Below are 24,892 nucleotides of genomic sequence, written 5' to 3'. Positions count from 1 at the left end.
CAGCGGGGCCGGCGCTGCAGCGAGCACCGCCCCCGCCGGGCAGCGCAGACCCCGCGGCCGCCCGCTCACACACACGGGCACACACGGACACAGACACGCACACAGACACACGGCCGGAGCGGGGCCCTCCTAACCCCGGCAGCTCATCCCAAGCCGGCTCGCGGGATATCCGCACCCTGCGGAGCGGGCAGAGGCAGGGGTTGCCCTCAGGGCTTCTGCGCCCGTCCCGGGGCCGGGCGTGGCGAGACCGGGAGGACCGAGGGAACCGCCTGAAGCTGTGTCAGGGGAGGTTTAGGTTGGATAGTAGGAAAAGGGTTCTTCACCCAGGGAGTGGTCGGGCACTGGAACAGGCTCCACCGGGAAGTGGTCACAGCACCAAGCCTGACAGAGTTCAAGAAGTTTGGGCAGTGCTCTCAGGCACGTGGTGTGATTCTTGGGGTGTCCTGTGCAGGGCTAAGGGTTGGACTCGGGGATCCTTGTGGGTCCCTTCCAAGTCGGGATAGTCTGTGATTCTGTGACCGGGGAGCAGCACGGCCCGGCCCCACGACTTGGCAACCCACTGCTTTCATTCCCTTTCGCGGCTGTTTTTTGGTATAAGTTGGGTAATCGGGGAAGGTGGAAGAGGGGACACTGTCACAGGTCCTCTCAGTACTCTCGTGAAGACCCTTAGGATTCGACAGCAACGGCACATTTTGTCTTGTCCCTGTAGTCGTAAGTCTCTTGTGCATGCTTTTTATAGATAAAATTTTCCAGCTTTCTTCCTTCTCTCTCATCCCTCCCCAGCAGCCACAAACATCATTATGTACTTCCAAAAAAACTCTGCGAAGATCTCCAACCTCCAGTTGCAGAAGCAGCTGTGGGGAGAGACTTTGCAGCCCCATCCAGAGAACCTGCGCCTTTACAAAACCGCTCTAGGGTGAGGAATTTTTGCCTTCTGTGTAACTACAAGATCCCTTGTGGCGATACAGGACTCTTGTCTGTTCGCTGTGCCTGTCTGCTCTTGCCTTCTCTGTAGCGCCTGAACAGACCATGGAAGAGCACTGCCAGACCTCCTTCAGCCCTCTCTGGCCTGACCAGGCTGTTTTCCTCAGCTTACTTCAACTATTACAATAACACTGAGCAGAATGGCTTCTGCAAATGATTTTAACTCAGCTTGAGTTCTTAAGGAAGCACAGCAGCTGAAAAAAAACACCACCACCTTAAGAAGGAGATATGCTAGAGGGTCTTTTGTGCTGAAAAAAAAAAATTCAAATTGTGAATGTGGACTGAAAAATATTTTGCTTTCACATACTAACCATGCCATGTGTAAAGCTAGTCCACTGTTTCCTAGACAATGAGGCTTCAGAGATGACTGTACCATCAACAAAATTAAATCCCAACCTCCATTTCAGGAAGAAAACAAAATTGTTATTGCAGATAAATTTAATTTAAGAATTTAAAAATGCAAACAACCAAATAATGCCATCATGTTCTATTTGAGCAAAACAAAACAAAACTAAACTGCTGACCTTTTTGACAAAAAGGACACATCTTGCATAAGTGTTTCCAAGTCTGGGTGGGGTTTTTGTCTGTGTTATTCTTATTACTAGGTTATATCTGACAGTTGCGCTCAGTAATCATTATGCAGTCAGCTGGAGGTGTTCTGAAATGTTGTCAGCATCAGTAAAACTTGAGTTTTAGGATGGTATTGGTTTGTTTGTTTGTTTTCCATATCTCATGCCAACAACTCTGGGCATACACTTGAAGTTATTTTGCTCCAAAATCCTCTGGTAGAAAAAGGAAAATTTTTAGGTCACGATTAAAGATACCTTTTTTTTTTTTAACATATGACAGCAAATGAAGCCTTGTTTATACATTATTCCAAGATTTAAAATATGAAAAAAAATATGTACAGTTTGGAATACTATTCTGAAATCTGATGCATCCAATGAGGGACTGCAGAAATGACGTTAGACAACTACTGTGAATTAGGCAATTTATACTGCAGAAAGGAATTGCACATGGGGAAGCAGCCGTACAAAGCATTCATTCTTTGTCAGTGACTGCCGTAGAGCTTAGGAAGCTGTGGTTTAGCATTTTGCTGAATGAGCTCATAGCAAAGACCCACCCCTATTCCTCATTCCCTGGCCTTCACATGGACAACCCAAGTCCTCGGAAGTGTGCACAACAAAATACCCCTTTACTGATCTTGAGAAGCCCAACTCTCTGTCTTCCAGTCTGGGCCTCTGAAGAATCCTTTCTAGTAAAAAGTAACACATACATGTATATGTGTGCCATTTCTGCGAAGAAAAAGGAGGAAACAACTCAAAGCAGCAGAATTGGTTTGGGGTTTTGTTGTTTGGGGTTTTTTGTTTGGTTGGTTGGTTTTTTTTTGTTTTGTTTTGTTTTGTTTTTAATTTGGTCAATAACTGTTAACTCTGAAGCTCAGAAGTTCCCCAACTGGTTTTGGGGTTTTATTTAAAAAAAAAATAATTCTGATTTCTGGAAGCAATTCCTCAACATCTGAGCTTCGTAAGTTTTCATTAGATCTTGTTTGTCAGTTTATTATTATACATGCAAAAAAGGAAAAAAATTAATATAAGCAACTCTCAATTTGTGGCCTTTTGAATAATTTCTCTAATGTTTATGTATTTTTTGACTGAATATTCCCCATAACATCTTCTTTTCAGCCTCATAGAAATACTGACAGGGATGTCACTATTGATCATTGTAAAAATGTATTTTAATGTGCTTATTAACTGGTAGATACAGATACAAATATTGATACAATTAGGTGATTAAGTGATGTCAAGGACTGCTGGAGCTGATAAGTAAATATTGGAGTTGTCTTCCACTCACCTCCAGAAAAGCCTACAGACCAAAAACACATTAAAAGAAGGTTAGGCTTATTCTGGCCAATAATAAGGGAAAACTTGGTATTATTACTGAGATGTGAATGTTAACACAGTAATAAACACATCTAGCATATTCAGTTACTTTAACAAGTTATCCTAAACAGTAGATGGGTTACTGCATAGTCCAGAAGAGTCTTAATTCATACAGGCTGGATTTAAACACTGTATCTGGCTGCAAGATTCAAGTCAGGTTTCAGTCATAAACTCCTTGAAAGTCTTTTGAAGAAGATAACGTTTTTCATCTCTGGGTACACTTCAAGAAGTGCTCAGCCACTGTCATTCTCACGCGCTACCCTTCCATGGCATATATTTGCATTCCAACTTTACTGTAGCATTAAAGTTGCCTGCAAGCATAGCTGTGAGGAGGAAATGCACTGCAGACATTCAAGTAGTCCCCGAGTCACAGAGGCATGGATAACCATAATGAAATCCAGGCTTGAAACTGTAAACACCAATTAACTAAAAGATTTGTTTCTGGAGTTAGGAAACAGCGAGTTTTGGAATTCTTTTGAACCTCTGTCTGGGTCAAAGATTGGCAAATAAAAAGCTGCTCATTTGTCTCGACCAGATTCAATCAGTTCTCCCTGTTTGCTTTCCTTGTAGCAAACTGAAGTTGCGGATGCTGTATGGTTGGGAAAAAAGGGTTAGGGGGATGCAGCCGTGTGCTGATGACAGTAAAAACAAAATTGCCTTTAAAAATCACAAAGGTCTGTCATACAGAGAGCAAAGACAAGAAAATAGCCTGAGAAATGTCAGAAATTCTACACAGCAGAATACAACTACTGCTTCCAACCTCTCGGAAAGAACAACTTGCTACTTGGAGAATTTCATAAAATTTTATTAAAAAATAAATAAAATTACAGAAAAGATGAAAGTAGACAAAACTGCCAAGAAGAACGACAAAGATGGGAACATCTGCAGAACAAAGACTGTTGGAAGAGGCTTAACATGAAATAGGGAATATACTCAAGGGTGCATAAATCCAGAAGGCATCTCAAGTGAATTAAGTAGTTACATTGGACTTGGAAAAATAACAATTTAAAGAAGCACCAAGAAACTATGTTTTCTATAGTCTGCAATAAATAAAGGGGGAAAAAAAGATAAGAAAAACAAAACACAATACAAAAGGGAGGAAGGTTTAGGACCTGGAAAAAAATTACTACATTTAACCTTCAATTCTGAGCTGCTTTACAGTGTCAAATACTCTGGTGTGGAGGATTTTTGCATTACTGTCCTTCAGAACATTAAGCATTTTCATAAGAACAGTGAAACCTTCCAAAATATTCCGTAACAGCAGCTTCCACCATGTAGTCTGTATGAGAGGCAAAATCACATCCATTCTCCAAGTAAATTCTTAAATTTAAAGGACAGTGTCAGTCACTCCATCTCTACCAGCTGTACCTCAGGAGGAACTATGCTTGTCAAAGACCCTTGATCTTAAGTGGCAAGCTGATCTCATGTTCTTTCTCAGTCATCCACAGTAGAGGACGATTTTTAAAAGATCTATTTTCAGTAATCTTTCAGATGCATATTCCTTTTGAAGACTCACATCCATTTATCACACACAAAATGTGAAACCCAGGCCACTTTCCTTTTCTCATTTCTCTCTTGGAAGTAAATGTTATCAGACTATTTAACCTTTTGGTCAAAGATGCTTTTGTTTGCATTTTAATTCTTATAAGGACACTTCTGGGTGATACGAAGAAGATATTAAAAAGGCATTGACTTCAACACTTATCACATTCCTGTATTTGTGTAAAAAGGCTTTAACTGACCTGACACTGAATCTCAGCCCTCTGACAAGCTCCCTTCCCTTGCTCTCCGCTCCAGATCTCTTTCCCAAGATCAGCCAGCTGCAGACAAGTCAGCCTTACTAGTTCCCATGGCTCTAGCATACAGAGTTATCACTTTTGCTCATTTTCTCTAATATTTTAAACTCCTGGAAGAGAGGCTAAGTTTTTTCACATTAAAAAAAATTATAGGCCCCAAAGAAAAGGCCACAAGTGTGACCAAAAATTTCAGGCTTATGATAAATGCAAACTTTTCTTGCCCTTCTACTAACTTGAGTCCAATCTCAGATAGTGTTCATTTGAACAAGACTGAAGGATGCCAAGTTAAGGTCTTGAGTTGTTTTAGGGCCATTTTTTTTCTCTAGGAAAAGGTGGCAAAAAACAAATATTTTTCTGGTTTTAAACAAACAATCTATATAAACACACAAACAAATAAACAAAAAGTTATTGCTAGTGTAAGAGAGACTAAACAAAATGTATTTTTTCCTGAGTAAATAAAAATAGAATTGAAGTAGCAGTGTTTGACTCCAAATGTGGTTTGGTTGTTGTTGCTGTTTGTTTTTTTTAAATCAGGAAACATTAAATATTATGCAAGTTGGATTGTTAAATAGCTATTTAATATTTCATTCCAAAATTTTTGTAAGCCTAAATGAGACCAAGTAAACAGTTTACAACCAGGCATTATTGCATTTGTAATTTTGCCCTAGGGAATTTTCTACAGTTAGACACAGACAAAAGACCAACTCTGGCTCCAGTGAGGCAACTCCAAAGTAATGCCTGAAGTTCTGTCCAACATAAAGTAAAAACTAAAATTTGGCACACAGCTTCTGAGGTGCCCTCAGAGCAAGCCAAGCCACAGCCAAGGGGGTCGTATGACACAGGAGATACAGCTACTCAATACCAGTGTACATGTTATCTGTTATCAAGGACACTGGGAAAGAGAGAAGACCATTCACTTCTAACCCTGGGTCTGGCTATGGTCCCATCACTCCGTTGAGTAAATCCTACATCAAAATGGATTGTTATACATTGAGAAATCTTAAGATTTGTACTGCATTCTCCCTCCTCTGCACTTCAGATTGCACTCAGCTGGTGGATTACTGCTGCTCAATTTAATCGGCCAACATAGTTGGGCGCTTTCTATGGGAATGTATTGTTGTCCCATTTGATAGCTAATTTTGTTTATCGTGTATTCTGCAGTTGTTTGCTGAGTCCAAGTGTCAAAATAGATCTGCTGGGTAGGGAACATATAAAGTGATATTTTATAAACTTTTTCAGGTGGAGATTATGTTCTAAAATCTAGAAGTACTCTGTTATTTATGATTCGTCAAGGGCTTGTTTTTAATTATTTTTTTGATATATTTATTTCCTTTATGGCACAAAAGCAGTGTGATAACCAGTATCTGTTAAGTTTAAGGCTACAGAAGGGGACCAGGCCATATGATGCTTAAGTGGAGGCTATCCTGATCTCCCAAAAGAAATTGTATAGATTAATGTCTGAATGTACTTATTATTTCTACAACATAAAAAGACCAAATGAAGGGAGTTTGGAGCTACTTTAGAACAGCACACTCATCTTTGTTCATGAACTTCACCATTTGTTAGAAAGACAAAGACCAGAATACATCACATTTGAACAATTTCCCAGTTAGTCAAGAAGGTGAGGCAGATGTAACCATCTCTCCCTTTCTTCTACCACCTATATGCAAATTTCATAATTTTCCACTTAGGCAGAGCTTGCTAACCTTTACACAATGGCATTTTTGGATTTTCTATCTCAGTCTGTTTTACATAAGATGTATTCCTCATAATTTTTTGGGTTGCTTTTGGTCTAGCATATCAGGAATATAAGCCTTCTTGTTCCAGCTACATGTTCTGTAACTCATATGCAGACCTGGTAAGGTTACTTGTAAGGTATTTCACAGTAGTCTAAATCAATATAATCTTAAAAACAAGAGAGGTTAGCTCTCAAAAGAAAAGTTAGGTTTTAAACAGCAAATCCCCTCAAAAGATATTTCGATCTACTTAAAGAGGCAGAAGTTAACTTGACTTTTCTTGCTACAATGTTCCTAAGGGTATAAGATAAGAAAGAACCTAACATTAACTATAGAGGAACATTGCCTTGAGCCTCAGGTTTGTGATATTTTTCATGTGACCCTCAATTTTGCAGTAAACAAATACATATATCTCCCTACAGGAAAACCACTGTTGTTCCTGTTACTACAATGCCATAATAAAGTTTCCATATCAACGCATGTAACTGTGAGCTGAATAATTCAGATGTTTTGAGGTGTTTGATTTCTCACTGAAACTAAACTGAAGACTTTTAGACAGAGACCACTTATTGAAGATGGGTAACAGATACACCACGATGCAACCAGATGGCCAGCAAGCAACACTTTCATTTGCTACTGTACGTGATGTGCTTCTGCCATACTGTGTGTGCCAATCAAAGGGCCGCTTGAGTAGAGCACAGCAAAGCTGAGTTCTTATCTCAGTTATATGGGTGTTTTTCACCCATTGACACTACTGTCACCAAGCTAAGTTTGAGCTGAGTGTTTGCTTTTGATTTGTGTGGGGCTTGTTTGGTTTAGTTGTTTGGGTTTTTCGGAAAAAAAAGGAGCTCCAGAGTTACTCCAACTACTTATTTAATCTTTAAGCTCTGTGTCAGCTTGGTTATGAAATCTTTTATCCATGACACTGATTTAGTTCAATCACATTTACAGGCTCATATTACTTCAGGCAATGATGATACCCTGATTATATATAAGTTTGCACTTTGTGAGATTCTTATAAGCCCATAAAGCTTGCTTAAGGAAGCATGGTACAAACACAAAGATGAAGCCAACCTGTGTTTAGGCAGATGGGACTCCTATAATTTTCTAGCTATCACAGTTTTACGATTAGCCATTAAAAAAAAAAAGGTAAGAACTTGACTGCCCTGAATTTATCTCTATTTTTTTTTTCCTCCATCTGTACTGGCAAATTAAGCACTACACTGTATGGTCCTGGTCATAAAGATCATATGTTGTGTGGTCAGTCATCAGATGAAGCTCCTATTTTCTTCAAACTCATTCAAGGTTATTTCAAGTCAACATTTACCAGACTGACCTACTTGGGTTTTGGTAAACTCTTAACATCAAGTCAATGTTTGTAGATCAAACCCTAAATAAATACTTATCACTGTTATTAAGATGATTCTCACACTTAAATCCCTAGTGAACAGCTTGTTACAAAATTAAAGAGGTATTCAGACTACTTTATCCTTCTTGTGTTTGTTGAATTCTATATCACTGCAATCTAAAATTAATTTTGATGTTTCAGGAAAGTGGTGTTTTGTCTAGTTGAAAAAGAAAGTAAAGAGTCCAGTGTAACAAAAACAGCTGCTTTTGTAGGGGAGTCTATTTGTCCATGCGCTGAATTCCAGTGACTTCAAACAGCACTGTGCAAAGTGCAAAGGTCCATCCCTTTTGAGCTGACTGAAGAACTTGGGGCAAACTATTCAGGTCTGATCCAAGGTCCACTGTACATTTCCAGGAAGTAAATATTGTAAAATAAATACCATCATTGAAATTCGATCAAGACAGAGGTCTATTAAAAAACTCATCTTCCCTGCCCCAGTTTAGCACAGCATGCAACCTCCTTGTCTTATGACACCATGTGCAGCTTTGCAACTGTTTGCTGAGCTTCCTCAAGACTATGTTTAACTTGGTTACCACAAGAAGGTCACGAATACATCCATGTTGCAAGTTGGTTATGCAGTTTTTGCACAAGCTCAAGCTGACTGAAGAAATAATGCAAAGCTGGGAAATCCAAAAGGAGAAGTTACACCATAATTTGCATTTAGACTGCCCACATCCTCTGCAGTCTCACTACCTGGCTGAAAAACACTATTGCTGTCCCTGCTGAATGTAGAATACTGATGTCCAGTGTTAACAGCAATTAATCATTCCTTTGGGAAAAGTTCAGTTAAAGCTACTGTTGGCACTGGCTAATGAGTAATCATTAATTAAGGTAGATAACACTATCAGTTATGCATTAAAAGGTATCCTACTTTTTTTTTCTTTTTTTCTTTCCAGAGACAAAGATCACAGAATGGCTTGGACTGGAAGATCATTTAGTTCCAACTCCCCTGCCCTGGTCAGGGAACTTTCCACTAGACCAGCTTGCTCAAAGCCCCATCCAACCTGGCCTTGAACACTTCCAGGGATGGGGCATCCAGAACTTCTCTGAGCAACCTGTTCCAGTGTCTCACCACTCTTACAGTAACAAATTTCTTCCTAATATCTAATCTACTCTCTTTCAATTTGAAGCCATTCCCCCTTGTTCTACCATTACATGCCCTTGTAAAAAGTCCCTCTCAGTCTTTCTCATAGACTCCCTTCAGGTGCTGAAAGGCCACAATTCGGTCACCACAAAGCCTTTTTTTTTCAGTCAAGGTAGGAGAAGATTGGATTCCAGAAAACCCTTATACATCTCAGTTGGAGTTTCATATTAAGTTTATCATCCTAAGCCAGGAACAGCCCCAATGTGCATCAGAGGGAGAGGAAGGGAGGAGGCAGTATTACATCTGCCATGTCATATGATTGGCATCAACATTAAAACCCCTTCCCATCTTCCCCACAGCAACTCCCAGCTAGGCCACTTCAACCTGATTTACACTAGCCAACAGTCGTCATCAGGAACTTTTATCTAGATATGAAAGTAGTGCTGTTACATACTTCTTACCACAGACATCCAAGATCAGTTTCCTTAAGTCTGTGCCACAGCACAAACATGTTTGTAAAGGACAAATACTCCATATTTTCACGCCACAGAGTCAAGCGTTCCCCCAAAACTCCATAGGTTGGCATGTGCAGTAAGTGCTGGAAATTGTTCTTCCTAAAATACCACAATTGTTTATCATTAGTGCTATTGATGCATTTCAACTTAATAAAATGTTATAAAATCCATTACACCATTGTTAACTGTGGCTAAGAAAAGCAGTCCTAATGGCACAGATGAATCCAGCCAGACCACAAGGGATTACATAGTTTGATTTGCTTAGCCTAGGTCTCATTTCAAAAAGGCAGAAGGAAACAAAACTAAGGTTTTGAAATGATAGATATAACAGTAGTGCTATTTTTGCTTAGATTTATTAATCTACTAAGTATTTAGAAAAAAAAATATTAAAACCTGTAAAATCACAACAGAGATGCTCTTTATTAAACGTAAGTGATGCAAGTGGAAAATAATCCCCCTTTCAAACATCTGCAAAACTATTATCCCTTTTTCTCCCTGTACAAATACTGTGCCCTCAGTAGTTCCAGTTTGACTGAGCTCCTCTGGATACATCTCCCTCACCTTGTTGATCCCATTTGGCCCAAGCTGTAGCTCATCAACCCACCAGTGTTTTATGCATAGTGCCTCATGCTGTCTCAAATGGAACGGTTTCACTAAGGTCCCAGCTTTCCCCTCTCCAGTCTACAGCCTCAAGGTTTCAAATGGAAGCTGGAGCCAGAAGAGCTCAGAGCAGGAGGAGGCAGAAGAGCACAACCTGGTCTGATGGCCTCCTTGAGCAGGACACAGCACCTGCAGCATACTTATCCCAGGACACTCATCATGTTGTTCAGATGGGGATCCATCCCCAGCTTTGAGGGTTAAAAAGCATTATTAAATGCAGTTTTGAGACTGATAAATAAAGTCTGGTTATTGGTATAACTCAGGTCTTTCTGCTTGCTTCTACTTATAATTGTCAAGACTGAGAGACAGCAGTGGAAGCCACTATAATTAGATTTTGGGCAGGGGGAGGAGAGAGAAGAGAAAACGGGCTGATGTGCTAAGGTTCTGAAAAATTATCAAGCAAGATGTGCCTTGTGTTAATGCTGAATAAAATGATACATCACAGCAAATTCAGTATCATAGAACCATAACTGCTTATCACACTCAGCTGTGAGAATTTTGTACTGACTTAATTGAGGTCAAGAATTAATAGCATGTCTTTTAGATAACACTTCTAAATGGCAGCATCTGTCTAAAGAGAAGACATTAATTCAAATCTTTTAGGCCAAAAATTTACAGAGAAGCAGAAAGTTCCAGCCACAGCCAGAATGTAAAATGTTATCTTGTCATAAAATGTGTCTTGATTGGCAAGCTATAAGTATGGATCAAAGCAATAATATGCTGGAAAAATAGCTAGACACAGCAGAGTGTAGGATTAAGTATTTAACCTACTATTCAATGTTCTTTTTCTGTACTTGTATATTGCAGGGAAACTTGCCTCCCAAAACCACCTTCACATCCTCTTTTCCATTGTTAATACTCAGTGATGACTGGAGTTAGACCCTTACTAAAGCAAAGCTACTGAAGATGAGATGAACACAAAAATAAAATCTACCAACAATTGAAGAACAAATTATGTTGGACTTGTTACAACATGTTAATAAGGATTCTCAAGCTTGATTGGTGAAGAAACAGGACATACCATGGGGTGGTACTATAATTCCAGACTATTTTGGTGCCTGAGATTACCAGATGACAACCTAGTAGACAGCAACCCTAGCCAGGGCAAGGTCTTGGACACAAGCATCTGCAGGAGTATCTACCATGCCCAGTGATAAACTCTTTCCTTCCCTGAAGGGAGGGAGTAGTGGGAGCATGGGCTTGACACCTTCCAGTTCCACATCAGCTATTGCTGTCTCAAATTGGGGTGGAGGCCAGTAATTTGGACTATGTAAATTATATTGCACATTCCACTCCCTGCAACACGCACTCATTGTGGTAACTTCTGTCTCCAAGTGGAGGTAGTATAGGAGTAGTTACATTCCTTAAATACTGATCATCTCCTCCCTAAGGATGTGGTATACATTAAGAAACAAACAAACAAACAACACTCCCAACCAACCAACCCAAACCAACATCAGCCATTTGATGAGTCCACAAAAACATACCCTGGGCTCCACTCTCCTGGACAGCAGCAGCAGTATCTAGGACTGCAAGCAAACATAAATTACACGTGTCCAAATCTATAGCAGAAAGGCTTACATTCCAGGTGAGGAATCTCTGCTCTTCATTATGCTGCCAAAGCACCTTAACACTTGCTCCTGGGCACTAAATTTTCCCAGTGAAATGTGAGCAAGGAAGAGAGCAGCCCTAACACAGACTGGTCAGGCAGAGGCTGTCAGTGACTGTAAAGCAACGAGGGTGATCCTTGCTGCTGCCCCTCCACACATAGCCACAGGATTTTGTAGCTCATTCTGCTCCTCCTTCTCTCTGACATAAACTCCTAAGTACCACAACTTTTGTAGAGATAACTTAAGTGAACTACAGAAAGAATCACTAGGTATACTTGGAAGGACTGGATGTGCAGGACAACCCGTTAGAAACTATGGATTATGTCTCAAGGAGATGGATGAAAAGGTGCAAGTTAGCAGCTGAATGATGACACAACTGAGTAGAATCCACTTGTGAATTTGCAGAATGAAGGCAGTAGATTGCTGGGAAAAAAAGTTAACAAAGTGTTCACATAAGGTTGCTCAAACACACTAAATAATACACTCTGAAGAAGTTTAGACCATTGCAGGAAGTCAGGAAGATTCACAAATCACTGCTGTAGCCAACACACCCAGAAGCGGTCATTCTTCACCAGTATTTGCCAGAGGCCTTGGAAAACACCACTCCTTGACTTTATGATCAAAACAAAAAGATAAAAAACATTGACTTGCAACTTGAGTCTTGCAATCCTGTAGCTCAGAGATCAGCAGATGCCAAAACCTCACACTGTCTCTGGTCGCCATCTTTAAAAACAGATGACAAATGAAATAACTGTACAAAATACAACGGATTAATAGTCTGCTCCAATAGAAAAAGTGTTGAGTACCACAGAAAAACTCTCTGTACCCTTGTTCACAAAAGCTCTTTACCCTGTGAGCTGTGTTGCTGAGATCCTACCAAGCCTCTTAACAGTTGATCTAGTCCACATTGAATTTCAGTTGAACTGTTACAAAAATCCTGCCGTGTTTCTACAAAAGGCCATCACAATGTATGCAAATGCATAATGAAAGGATAGAAATGAATGTACAAGATAAACAATATGAATTACTCATTAAAAACAGTTCATCTGAACCTAGGTATTGTGTATACACCAAAGATGACTTTTTGTATCATCTGATCATACTGGTCAGAGAGTTCATTATGCAGGGAAACATGAGCTGGAATACTCAGATTTTTCAGTGCAGTCTAGAGTTTCACATATAGAGCCATTTGCATGCATTCAGTTCCAGGCTAAGTCCACTCCTAAGTACATCCGTTGTCTGCAAACAGAGTTCAACAGAGCTGCCTATGTAAATGCAAGAAAACCAAATTTTGAATCTGTGATACAATGCTATTGGATTTGCCATTAAAGAAAGTAACACACAAACAAGCACAGAAGCATTTAAATTCCAGCTATTACTACCAGCTAGATTAAAAAGAATGCTTACGGACAAGGTTCTAGTTTTAGCAATTCAGAAGAACAAATTCTGTTAAATTAGACTCGATCATCAAGAACATTTAAATTAGTCTTTAATCAGTAGTTTCATTACTTAACGTGCTATTTGAGTGCTTTTATGAAATGCATGGTTAATATTTACCCCCCCACCAAAACTCAAATACTTCAAGGCCCTTCTCAAATTCTCTTTTAGAATTCATCTTTAATCTTTGCTATTACAGAAGTATAAGTTTGTCCAGTTTCTCTTTTCTTTCATCCCCCTTCAGAGTGTCAGTTGCTTATACATGCACAGATACTTTAAAGGCCTAAATTCTTGAAGAAAAGATACAAAACTTTCATGCATTTCCAACATACTTTAGTAAGTAGAATGCCCATGCAACTGCAGTCCCTTCTACTCCTAGGTAGAGTAGAATATTTAAATAATAAGTAAAATAATTAAATAATGACATTAATCACAAGTAGCATCCTTTGCAATTACTAGATTCTTTTGCCATTGTCTGGACAACACAGATAAATATTTTACTGTATCAGGTTGTGTATCTTGCCAGGCTTGGAATTGAAGTGGTCTGAAAGTTTAATATTTTAGAGAGGCACAAATGAGTCATGGTCTCAACTGCCTCTGCTGAGCATGAATTATGTACCAGAAGTCCAATACAGAACCATGGCAGAGATACTGTGCCCTGTGTCAACCTTAGTACAGTCTTAAGGGCATTTGTCCTACGTTAAAGGAAACTTCTGTCCACATTCTGCTTAGAAATCTGATTCCTGAATGGCTTATGAATCCATGTAGACTGTTGAGTAACCAAATCACTGGTGAATAAATTATGTCTCAGGCAGCACTGCTGCTCTCTTGCTGGACAAAGGCCTTTCTACTTCTCTCCTGTAATTTCAGCCGTCAATTTTTCATTACCAACAGCACAGCTGGAACTAAGAGCAGGTACAAATGAATCACTGCTCAAACAGGTAAACTCCTATGACTAACCCAGGCTCCACAGCTTCTTTAGAACACTACTCAAGAGTCTTTCCTGAAGTAAAGGTAGAAGACAAAATCAATTATGTTTTTATTCCCAGTCATCTCAATATTGCTATACTGTAGTTTACTAAATAAGAAACTTTATTATTTGTAATAATTTCTGTGAACACAATCAGAGGATGCTGATTTTTTTTTCCCACTTCCAAAGGGTGGAGATGAGGAAATAAAACAAGTGATAATTACAGTGATACATTTTTAAATCACTAACTTGCCATTAACTTTTGTCAACTTGCAAGTCACACAAGTGCTGCCCAACTCCCACCCACAGGTTAAGTGGACACTTGGCTTGTAAATCTTCTGTTGAGTTCCTATGCTGCTGTTCCTTTACTCCTTGAATGGCCAAATACGTCAGGCACAGTCCACCAAGACTGGGTATTTAAAGTCCAAATCAAAGCTAATTGAATTGTCTAACAATATTATTGAAAGGACAATTTTTTTTGGAAGGACATATTTTACTGAACATTTGGTTCTTTAATTTATTTTTTTTAAGCCACACTTCCTGGAGTCAAGTACTAGAAATAAAAATGAGGAATGAGATTATGCTAAACATGATTTATGGCTATCATGACTGTAGAGAAGCAGCTGAAAGTAAAAGCTCAAGAGATTAAAAGTGGCATTTTTCAAATTTATTCAGACTGCACAGCAGAGTATTTGAGGTAGTCAATGCCAACTTCTCCCTGGGCTGCCTTGGACCTGCTGGAAGTGGTCAAAGATTTACAGCAGGAAGAGGATGTCAATCTCCCAGCAGTTTTTCACAGCAAAGAATATTTTCATCTCTGCCAGCAGGAGGTAAGTGGTCAGACATAGGTGAGAACTCATGAATCAGAAAAACTACATCACAGGTAAACAGTGGCTGACTTGGCAGTAGATGTCTGAAATCAGGACAGCCTGTGCAAATGCTGTTATTAGCCATGACTGTAAGGGCAGTGCCCAGAAAGCACAAAGCCCAAGGGATGCAGAAAGGCACATTTGAGGTGATTAAGCAGGGCACCACAGAGGGCTCTCCCATCTGTCTTTTCACAGGAGGAGCTCACTGTATTTGTACTACAGAACGGGCTCCACTGAAAACAAATTTTAAATTCCATAACCCTCTTGGTAAGCTGTTTTCTGGTGAGGTAGTGTTTAATATATACATAAATATATTCAGTGAATCATCAACATTCCCATCTGCCATTTAGTACATTCAATCATTAAGGGACAGACCTGAACATGAGTACCTGATCTGCAATACTGGTTTTTGTTGAGAAAAGTTTTGTTGGGCTTTTTTTGTTTGTTTGTTTGTTTTAAAAGATCGATTAATCAGCATGACATTTTATTTTTTTTCCCTCAAAAGCATTAATTGCCATCTAAGTTCTGATCTGGTTTTGTTATCTTGCCAAGCTGAACTACTGGAGGCATTGCAGCACAGTCAAGAGTCATGTGTTGTGTCCTCCTTTTTCCTATACAAAAAGAAAAAATATCTCTCCACAAAACAGCACAATATTTTTTTTATAGGACCAGTGAATTCCTAAAACTCTGAAAGCATAAGGAATTAGGGTTTTGAAGCTTGTTGTTGTTACCTGTTTTTGTTTTGTTTTAAAAAGGAAAACCAACACAACAACTAAGTGCTCTTTTTACAGTCAGGCTGAAATATCAGAAATAGAACTAAACATACAGCCTTCAAGCTATTCTTATGGTTCTCCTGTACTGCCCTACTCCCTCTAAAAATGAAAATCAGCGCATATTTTTGTTCTTAACCTAATTTACTCAGGCTAACAGAAATACAAACCTCTCCAGGGGATCTATTATGTGGGTTGTACTACCCAGATGCATTTAGAATTAATGCTCTCAGAAATTCCTACCCAATTCACAAAGACTTTGTCCACACTAACATGCAAACCCTTACAACAGGAGAAAGAAGGAAAGGTTCTGTGTCTCTCTACCGGGGCACAGAAGACTGTCAGGCAAACTTTTACCTCTGCAAGAGTGAAAATGCATATCAATTCACTACTGGTGACAGAGAGACACAAAGGAAACACACTATAAGAGTTTGTACATTGCAGGCAGGATCAGTTTACTGCTTAGGAAAAAACATGTCAGAGCAACAACTTCACTAATGAGTTGCAATAATTAGCATAATTAATTATAATTGCTTTTGTACCTCCCTCATTAAATGAGGGAAAGACCTTCTGAAGAGGTCATACAACATTTTTTGTCAATTATTACAACTCCTGAATTTCCTGTATCTCTGAAGTGGATGACTAGCTCTGAGAGGTGTCCATCCATGCTGCTTTTCCACTCTACTCAATGATCTAGTTTGGACATTGTCATTTGCACAGACCAGTTTCTGCAAATATGTACCCATGAAACTAGTGCCAGTGTATTGAAGGCTAAGTGATAAAAGCCTAGCTTTAGCCAAAATTTCCAAGTGTTCACGTAGGAATAACACTATGTTCACGTAGGAAAAATTAAAATACCTGAAATCAGAACCTTGACATCTGCACGCTTCAGGATTTTGTGAAACAAGATAAGTTGGACAGCCGTCATCGCTCCCAATTGCCAGCTGCTGCCCACATGCACTGCTGGCAAATCAGGAGGTATTCAAGCACCCCTCACCTACTCAGAGCAGAGACTGACACCACAGGCTTGGCCTCAGCCACAGCTCCACAAGGGCATTCCTTCCCTTCTGTCACCTCCCTCGTGGGTGGCGACTCGCAGCAGACAGGAAGGCTGGACAGCTGGCTGGTAACCACTGCAGTGATCCCTGCCCTCCCGAGCTGGCCATGCAGAAATGCCACAGTTCAGATGTACGTGAACAGATTGTTGCCTCCAGATTCGTGTTAAATATGGAAATACACAGCAGATGTAGGGTCAGTCGGTCCAACAGTTGATTATTACCTCTGGGATACACCATACGTCTTACCCAGTGCCTTTCTTATACTGATTTCGTTGGTCAAGTTGCTTTACAGTCAGTCAAGACAAACCTGGTGATTCAGCTGAAAAAACACCCTAGACAAATGGAACTGTTTTAACTGGATAAACTTGTGATCTGATCCAAAGAGCAAAGATGGAGTCGGGAATAAGCACAAGAGAGTCCCTTTCAGCAATGCCACACACCTAGACTGTGTTAAGTGAAGCATGAAACTCTACCCTGAGGATTCACCTACCATCTTTGGCAGAGTCCATCCATCCACATACCATTCAGTTTATATTTATCACAGTCTCTTCTAGCTCAGCTGCTACTCCTTGGTTTTGTCCTGTAGTTAGAAGCTGTGTGTTAAGCCTCTTAATTTCACATTAACTGCATTCCTAAATTTAGTGCTTCTAGGAAGCAAGGAAGGGCTCCATAAAATGGATTGCCAACAAGCCACATACTTAAACTGTTAAACAAAGGTATTTTAAATCAGTCAACCTAAATGAGTCTCTTATTTTATCCTGTCTTCTTTGGAGCTTTGTAGTCACCATTGATACCCGTTAAAAAGACCTTCAAAACAACTGCTTTTATTAATCACAGTTTTAAAAGACTTCTTGAGAACTCCACACTCAAATCTGAGGGAATGTGAATGTTCCCTATCTATTGAAAAAGAAGGAAGGGATGTTTTTCAAGTCTGTGAAATGGCTCTGGCCCACGTTATATATCTATACAATAAAAGAGCTTCAGTATCTCTTTGTCTGCTCTACTGGGTCACTTGTTTAGCACTGAAAAGAAAAATCACAAAAAAGAAAAATCAGCTTTTTCTATTTAGGTATCCAGTAGATTAAAGTGTTTAAGACATTGTCACAGGCTCTTTCTAATCTCAGAAAGTTTTTCCTCTCAAAAGTCTGAACACTGCTCTTACCTTGGCTAAGATCCTTGGATCAGGAGGCTGAGGCTAAGTGTAAACTTCACTAACATACAGCCAAGCTGCCCTTAATTTTGATAGCATTGCTTTGAGGTGGGCAAGCAAGAGGTAAAGACTTTATCCTAAAAGCAAATGAGAACACCAAGACAATACTTCCTCAGCTGGCTGTCAGCAGAACAGAGCAACCTTCCAAAGTGTGCAGAAGTGGGATGAGTGCTCACTGAAATACACACAATCTGTGATTTCAGCAGTGAATTTGAGCAGCTGCTGTTTGTCAGAGAGGCGTCCCTCGGAGCGCAAACAACCCATGAACTATCTAGGGTCACCACTAAGATAGGCTTGTTTCCTGGTAACGCAAAGCAGCACCTGGCTTAAAAATCCACATGGGGAGAAGGTAACTGCGATACTCCATAATGTGCCTTGTAAGAAAAGCAATATAATACTTGGTTTTCCTTTGATTTCAAGAAGTGCTTTTGTCTCTATCATGCTCTGCTTGGGGAGATCAATAAGCCAAGGTTCTGGATAAGCCCCTTTTTCCTTAGCATTTAAGGTTGTGTCCTCGAAGGCATCTACATGTGTGAGGCAAGAGCAGCTCCAGCAGTGCTGGACACAGAGTAACAGCAGTCAAGCAGAAAGAACTACCAGTTCTTGGGTTCCACTCAGAACTGCTTTGAGAGCTGGCAGGGTTCCTAGGTTCCCCCCTCTACCCTCGATTTTCCCCATCTCTTCTTGGTCTGCACAGTGCAGATACCTGAATACACCTGCACAAAAACGAACAGATTGTTCAGAGAAGATGCTGGCAAGAATTAAAAGGACACGTGTAAATATGCTAACCAAGGAGACAGCAAAGCACTGTAGGTGAACAGAAACACAACAGCCAGAAAAGAAATGTAGCTACTTTGAAGGCAAGATGCTTCCATACTGTGGAAGAAGTATGAGACAGTACGACCTCTTGCATGAGATCTCTCTTTCTCTATACGCATACACATTGAATATTATTCAAAGGATATTTTAGGAATTCAATATAATTCATTCTATAAATTATTTCAACAGACTGGTCTATGTTTTTTAACTAAAGTTGTGACATCACTAAATAAAATAATTCTTTAAGTTTATGTGTATGTTTAAAGAAATATTGAATACGCTTCTAGACCTGTCCAATTCCTGCACAGTTTCAAAGGGTTAAAGTCAAATATATACATACATCCATTATCAAGTAATAAAAAACTTAGCTAAATTAAGGCATTTCAGTACTCAGGTAAAATGAGGGCATATCCAAGGAAACAGAAACAGGAAAGGAAGTCTAAGATGCCATGAATACCCATGATGAGTGCAACTCCAGGGAATCACTTATGAAACACACTTGAACGACCTTAGCAGGAGATTACACTTTGAATTCCAGAGGAAGTTAGAATCTGACAGGGGAAATTCCTTCCTCACTCTGTGTTGAGCTCCACATTGCCTTGAGCAAGGGATTAGCCAGGAATCTAGAAATGACACTTTCTGGTATGCCTGAGCACATGTTCACAAGAATGTGAGTAGTAAGTACTTCAGAGAGTAACTGGCTACATCACCCATGGAGAAGTCAAGTCAAATTATAGAGCCTAAGCACCAGTAACTATTGTCTTAATGCAGAACTGCACATTTTATCAATACCTCCAGTCATTTTAATTCAATCACCTCCACCCTTCCCCAGCCCAACAATTTATCAAAGCTAGATGAAAGCATATCTTAATGATTAGGACCAGATCACGACACAGCTTTCTGCATAAGCCTTTCTGTTGTTTGTATTCTTAGCAGCTGCCTCAAGACCAATGTCTAGCCACTGAATATTTTCTTTCTTTTGCCAATAAGTGAAACGGATCTGAATTGTCTTCCATTATCAGGGTGCAGCTACGCGTAGTGATGAAGCGACTGTTTTGTTTATTGAGAAACACTAAGGAGATTTAACTTGGGTCTGCATCATAGAAGTACTTTCCAAATACTTTGTTGCACATCTTCAAGTACAGGCACCAGAAACAGAACGCAGGATTCAAGCAAGATAACCTCCCTGCTTCTATTAATAGTCAAGGATCACATTCACTGCTGATAGCTGCAACAGCAGCTTTCTGTATATTGCTGTAACTCTAACACCCTTCCTGACTTCTCTGTAGGTATTTTGAGTCATTGTTTGCTATACAAATCTTGGTTTCTGTTTGCCAAGTGTATTTCACTGTGTATTAGGAATAAAAATACACAATGTCAGAAAACAAACAAATCACACACCCAAAGAATTAACCTCACTACAAACCCCACATAAAGTGAAACACTGTGCTTACATAAAAGGACAATTTATTAACAGGTCCAGGGTCTTTCCTAATCAGCACACACAAATAACTAACCTGCAAATGAGCCAGCATAAGAAGTCCTTCAGAGTTTGTTAGAAATACAGATATTTGCACAGCAAGTGACCTTCCTATACAAGCTAATTTCCAATAAATAGTACCTGCAATTTGCCAGAAGACATTTACCCTCATCCTGCAATCAATCTCCCATATCTAACATTCAGATTTTCAGACTTTGTTATTTCCTGGCTTCAAAAACTGATACAAGTTCTTGGAGTTCTAGAGGCCTCTCAGATCAGGCAAGCAAACTTGTTTGGAGAAGGAACAATTTTTTCAACTGTAGCAGGGCTAATCTTACCAGCTCAGAGACAGTTAAGCCTCAGGCCAGAGGAGAGCTTTCCCTAGATAAGGTTTTTTTTCTACTAGGCTCCTCCTAAGTTTAGCTATGCACTGTGAATGTCACATGACTTACAAGAAAGTTGTTCCCCAGCATGGAAATGTCCTGGAATTTCTGAGTTCACAGGTTTCCAGCAACATGTTGGTCAATAAGAGAGGAAGAAACACACATTCATTATGCAGAACGAAAAGTTCTGTGGTTTTCGGGTTTTTTTGCATTACAATACTGAGGATTTTGTGGTTAAGACACTGATCTACAGCTTTAATGAAAAAACCCAACTAACCACAAAAAGTTCAGATCTTCAATCTGACAGACTGCATACACAAACACCAGGTGAATCTCTCTTTCTGGACCATCCAACTAGATGTAGCTATACAATCACAGAATATGCCAAGTTGGAAGGGACCCACAGGGATCATTGACTCCAAACCCTAGCCCTGCACAGGACCATCCCCAAGAGTCACACCATGTATCTGACAGTATTGTCCAAACACTTCTTAAGCTCTGTCAGGTTTGGTGCTGTGATCACTTCCCTGGGGAGCCTGTTCCAGCATCCAACCACCCTCTGGGGGAAGAACCTTTTTCTAATATCCATTCTAAACCTCTCCTGATACAACTTCAGGCCATTCCCTCGGGTCCTGTCACTGGTCACCACAGAGAAGAGATCACAAGGAAGTTGTGACTGCAGTGAGGTCTCCCCTCAATTTCCTCCAGGCTGAACAGAAGAAGCGACCTCAGCCACTCCCCACATGGTTTCCCCTCAAGGCCCTTCACCACCTTCAATGCCCTCCTCCAGACGCTCTCCAATAGCTTAATATCCTTCTTACATTGTGGTGCCCAAATCTGCACACAATATTCAAGATGGGGCCACACCAGTGCAGAGCAGAGCAGAACAATCCCCTCCCTCGACCAGCTGGTGATGCTTTGCCTGATGCCTCCCAGGACATGGTTGGCCCTCCTGGCTGCCAGGGCACTGCTGACTCATATTCCCCAAGTCCCTTTCCATTCCCTAACCTGTACAAACATCCAGGGTTGCCCCATCGCAGGTGTAGAATCCAGCACTTTTCCTTGTTGAAATTCATACAGTTGGTGACTGCCCAGTCCTCTCATTTGTCGAGGTCTCTCTGCAGGACCTCCCCGTCTTTGAGGGAGTCAACAGCTCCTCTGAGTTTTGTGTCATCTGCAAACTTCCTTAGTATCTCCTCCAGTTCTGCATCCAAGTAATTTATGAAGATGTTAGATGTTACATGTACGTATGTGTGCATACACAGGTATATGTATACACACACACACAAAACTATAGGCATAGAGCCACAAAAGTGGGGACAGAAACCACCACTTTCCCCAGTCAGCCTGAAAGGCAGTGGTAGTTTCTGCCTCCTGCCCAAAATAAAAATCAGATTTAAGAACGATGCTGGTGAATTTTTCACCAACTTTGTGAGTCTTCTATTTCAACCTTGCATCTCAATTATCTTTTCTAGTTATGATTACAGCCTGACCAAGATATTATGACATCTAGTGTGATCCCTTCCATTTTAATTTTTTTGGTTAGTCTCAAGCCAAAAGGAAGAAAGTTGATTTCTTAGGTAACTACTATGGGAAAACACAGAAAAAAATTCTACATTCAACTATGCCAAGGAAACCCTAGCTTACAAAATTCATTATTATATTCTCTGAATATAAAGCAGGCAAAATCTCTAAGCTCCAGCCAGCTTCTACAGTGTAGTCAATTTGAACAAATAACATATAACAAATATCTTAGGAATTTATCGAGAAAATAACAATGAAAATTTCTGCTGCAATGAGGGGGATCCAACAATTTACTAAGTGAAGTCTATAAGAAGTGCCATCCCTCCTCCTCTTCACTCAAGTGGGTTCTACTTTTCTGCTGATCGAAAAGCAGAGATTATTTATGAGGACCAGGTGAAGGTCATGTTATGTGATCTATTGCCTGTGAGTCTGAAGACAGACAGAGTTTCAACATGAAAACTATGTACGAAGCAGTGTATTTCCAAAATTATTGTGAATCAATTTCTAGTAGTGGCAAAAACCTCTTTCAAGTCAAGTGCAAAAGTAACAATTAAGATTAGCAAATTGGTCAAAGAGTACACAAGATGACAAGGCTTTGGTATAGAAGATTCCTTTTAAAAAACAAAGCAGTTAAAATGAATGACCACTTGCCAGTTAATTTCCCTCTTAAAAGAATACCCCCTCCCCACCTAAATGAAAGGCTTCAGAAATATAGATGCATGAAAATCTAAAAACAATGTAGTAATATTTTCTCTATCATCTCAGAAACAGTCACTGTTCCCACCTGTAAAACTCTGCCTCTTGCAGACCTCTCCAGACAGCAACACCTCAAGCAGTCTCCTCCCTCTTCAATGACTGGGTATGAGAAGTGAGCTACAAATTTTTTTCTTCCAGATGCATGCATTAAGTAGTGCTGATGAATTGTAATAATACACATACAACAGTCAAATACTGGAAGCTGCTATTGAAATGTCAGAAATAAAAGTCTCTGGATATTCCTGCCTATTCCTTCACATTAAAAGATACAACCTTGGTATTACACTCAGTTCTGTATAACTAGCCAAAGTGTTTACTGATGTTCTGTAAGCCTAACATTAGAACCTATGTACTTCAAAAAATGACAGCACAGAAAGTACACAGTCAAAGAAGCTCTTAAGTGCCCCCTGCTATCATAGTTTGTGGAGCCTGCTGGAACAGGTTTGTAAACAGAAGTTAAGAGATCAGGTAGAAGTTCTTATAGTAAGAGCACAACTCCAAATATGAACAGCTGCCTCTGCTGAATCGAGTTCAAATTTACCCCAGATAATTTAAAAAGCAACAAATTGGCATCTGGGGCTTTCTAGGAGAAGGTTATAATTGTAGGTCTTCCAAAAAAAAAAAAAAAAATTTCCAAGAAAAACTGCAATACCAGCTGACCAGTCACTTCTGGGGATTAAAATCGTGAGTATGCAGTTCTTTGCTGTTGCTGCTGGGACGGCGGCTGTCCTTGCTGTTGCTGGAGACGGACCTGCTGGGAGTACGGATCCTCAAGAGATTTAACAAAAATAGTTGTTTTAGGCCCGGTTTTCCAGACAATACCATTTGAATCTATTACAGAGGACTCTACTGTGATGTTGTGGGTGCCAAGTATCACAAAGTTTAACAGAAACTGAGTGCTGAAGTAGTCGTTGTGTGGTTCCACCCTCTGCTCCATTTCATTGGTCATGTTGTCAATAGGAATCTGAGAACAGAGATGGTTAAAATGTCACTTCATATAAACCTGTCAAAAATAAGTTTTCTGCTCTCCATTTGAGAGAAAGAAAGAAAAAAGAGAGAAAATTTTGTCCTCAATTTTCCTAGACCAGTGCATGTTTGAGACAGCTTGACACGCCTTTTCATCGATGAGTTTTTACATCTACTCACAGAAGCAAGGTAGCCAACAAGTTTTTCTACCTGAGGTTCTAGCTTTCCACAGAGTAATGCAAGTCAAACATTACACACTTCCTAGTTCTGTTTTTCATAAGCAACAAACCTTCCCCTTTTCCCCCCCTCAAAAAACCCCAAACAAACAAACAAACAAAAACCCAACCCCAAAACCCACCAGAACAGGCCTTTCACCAAATACCACACATCAGCAGAACCTAAACTCCAGGCATGCAATCTTCGATAAAACCGTTGAGTTAAATTTAATATCCTTAAATTAAATAATTAATAAATTTAGTATCTCCTTAGATGCTCTTTAATTTGGACAGTCTGTCCTCATGATTTCCATAAACTAAATAAAAGAACCTTAAAATGATGATGAGTAAGTTCTAGAGACTATGTGGTAGAGAATAATCTGCTCCTGGGTTTTTTTTGTCCTGTGGAGTTCCATATGATATATACCTAGGTTGAGTATTCCTGATCTCAAGCAGATGCCTTATGACTTGTTCTGAACATCACAAAGCCTCTTTCTTTGGAAGAAAAGTTGTTTTTAAAATGGTATTGGCATATAGCAGATTTGAAAATCCCAGATCCCTTCCAGATGCTATGCCTGGCTCTGGCCAGTGCTCGAATGTCAACTGTCAGGAGTGAAAGAATAACAGAACCACCCATTTGTTTCAACCTGAAAATTCTGCTAACCAGAGTCAAACAAAAGAACGTGAAAACACAGCAAA

The 24,892-nt window shown here is 39.9% G+C and overlaps 1 protein-coding gene across 2 annotated transcripts in view; it reads right to left on the bottom strand.

Annotated features, from left to right (window-relative positions):
• Positions 1 to 3,715: 3,715 nt before the first annotated feature.
• INTS7 (integrator complex subunit 7) overlaps positions 3,716 to 24,892 on the bottom strand; it is a 43,884-nt gene continuing 22,707 nt past the window's right edge. For both annotated transcript variants that reach the window (XM_064648296.1, XM_064648295.1), the window contains exon 20: positions 3,716 to 23,976. In XM_064648296.1, coding sequence (XP_064504366.1) covers positions 23,689 to 23,976 — 288 coding nt within the window. In that variant the 3' untranslated portion in view covers positions 3,716 to 23,688. The remainder of the gene's footprint in view (positions 23,977 to 24,892) is intronic.

Source organism: Pseudopipra pipra, chromosome 3 (assembly GCF_036250125.1).
Source record: "Pseudopipra pipra isolate bDixPip1 chromosome 3, bDixPip1.hap1, whole genome shotgun sequence".
Taxonomy (NCBI): domain Eukaryota; kingdom Metazoa; phylum Chordata; class Aves; order Passeriformes; family Pipridae; genus Pseudopipra; species Pseudopipra pipra.
Note: the sequence above shows the minus strand (reverse complement) of the source record. Positions and strands in the feature narration are given on the sequence as shown.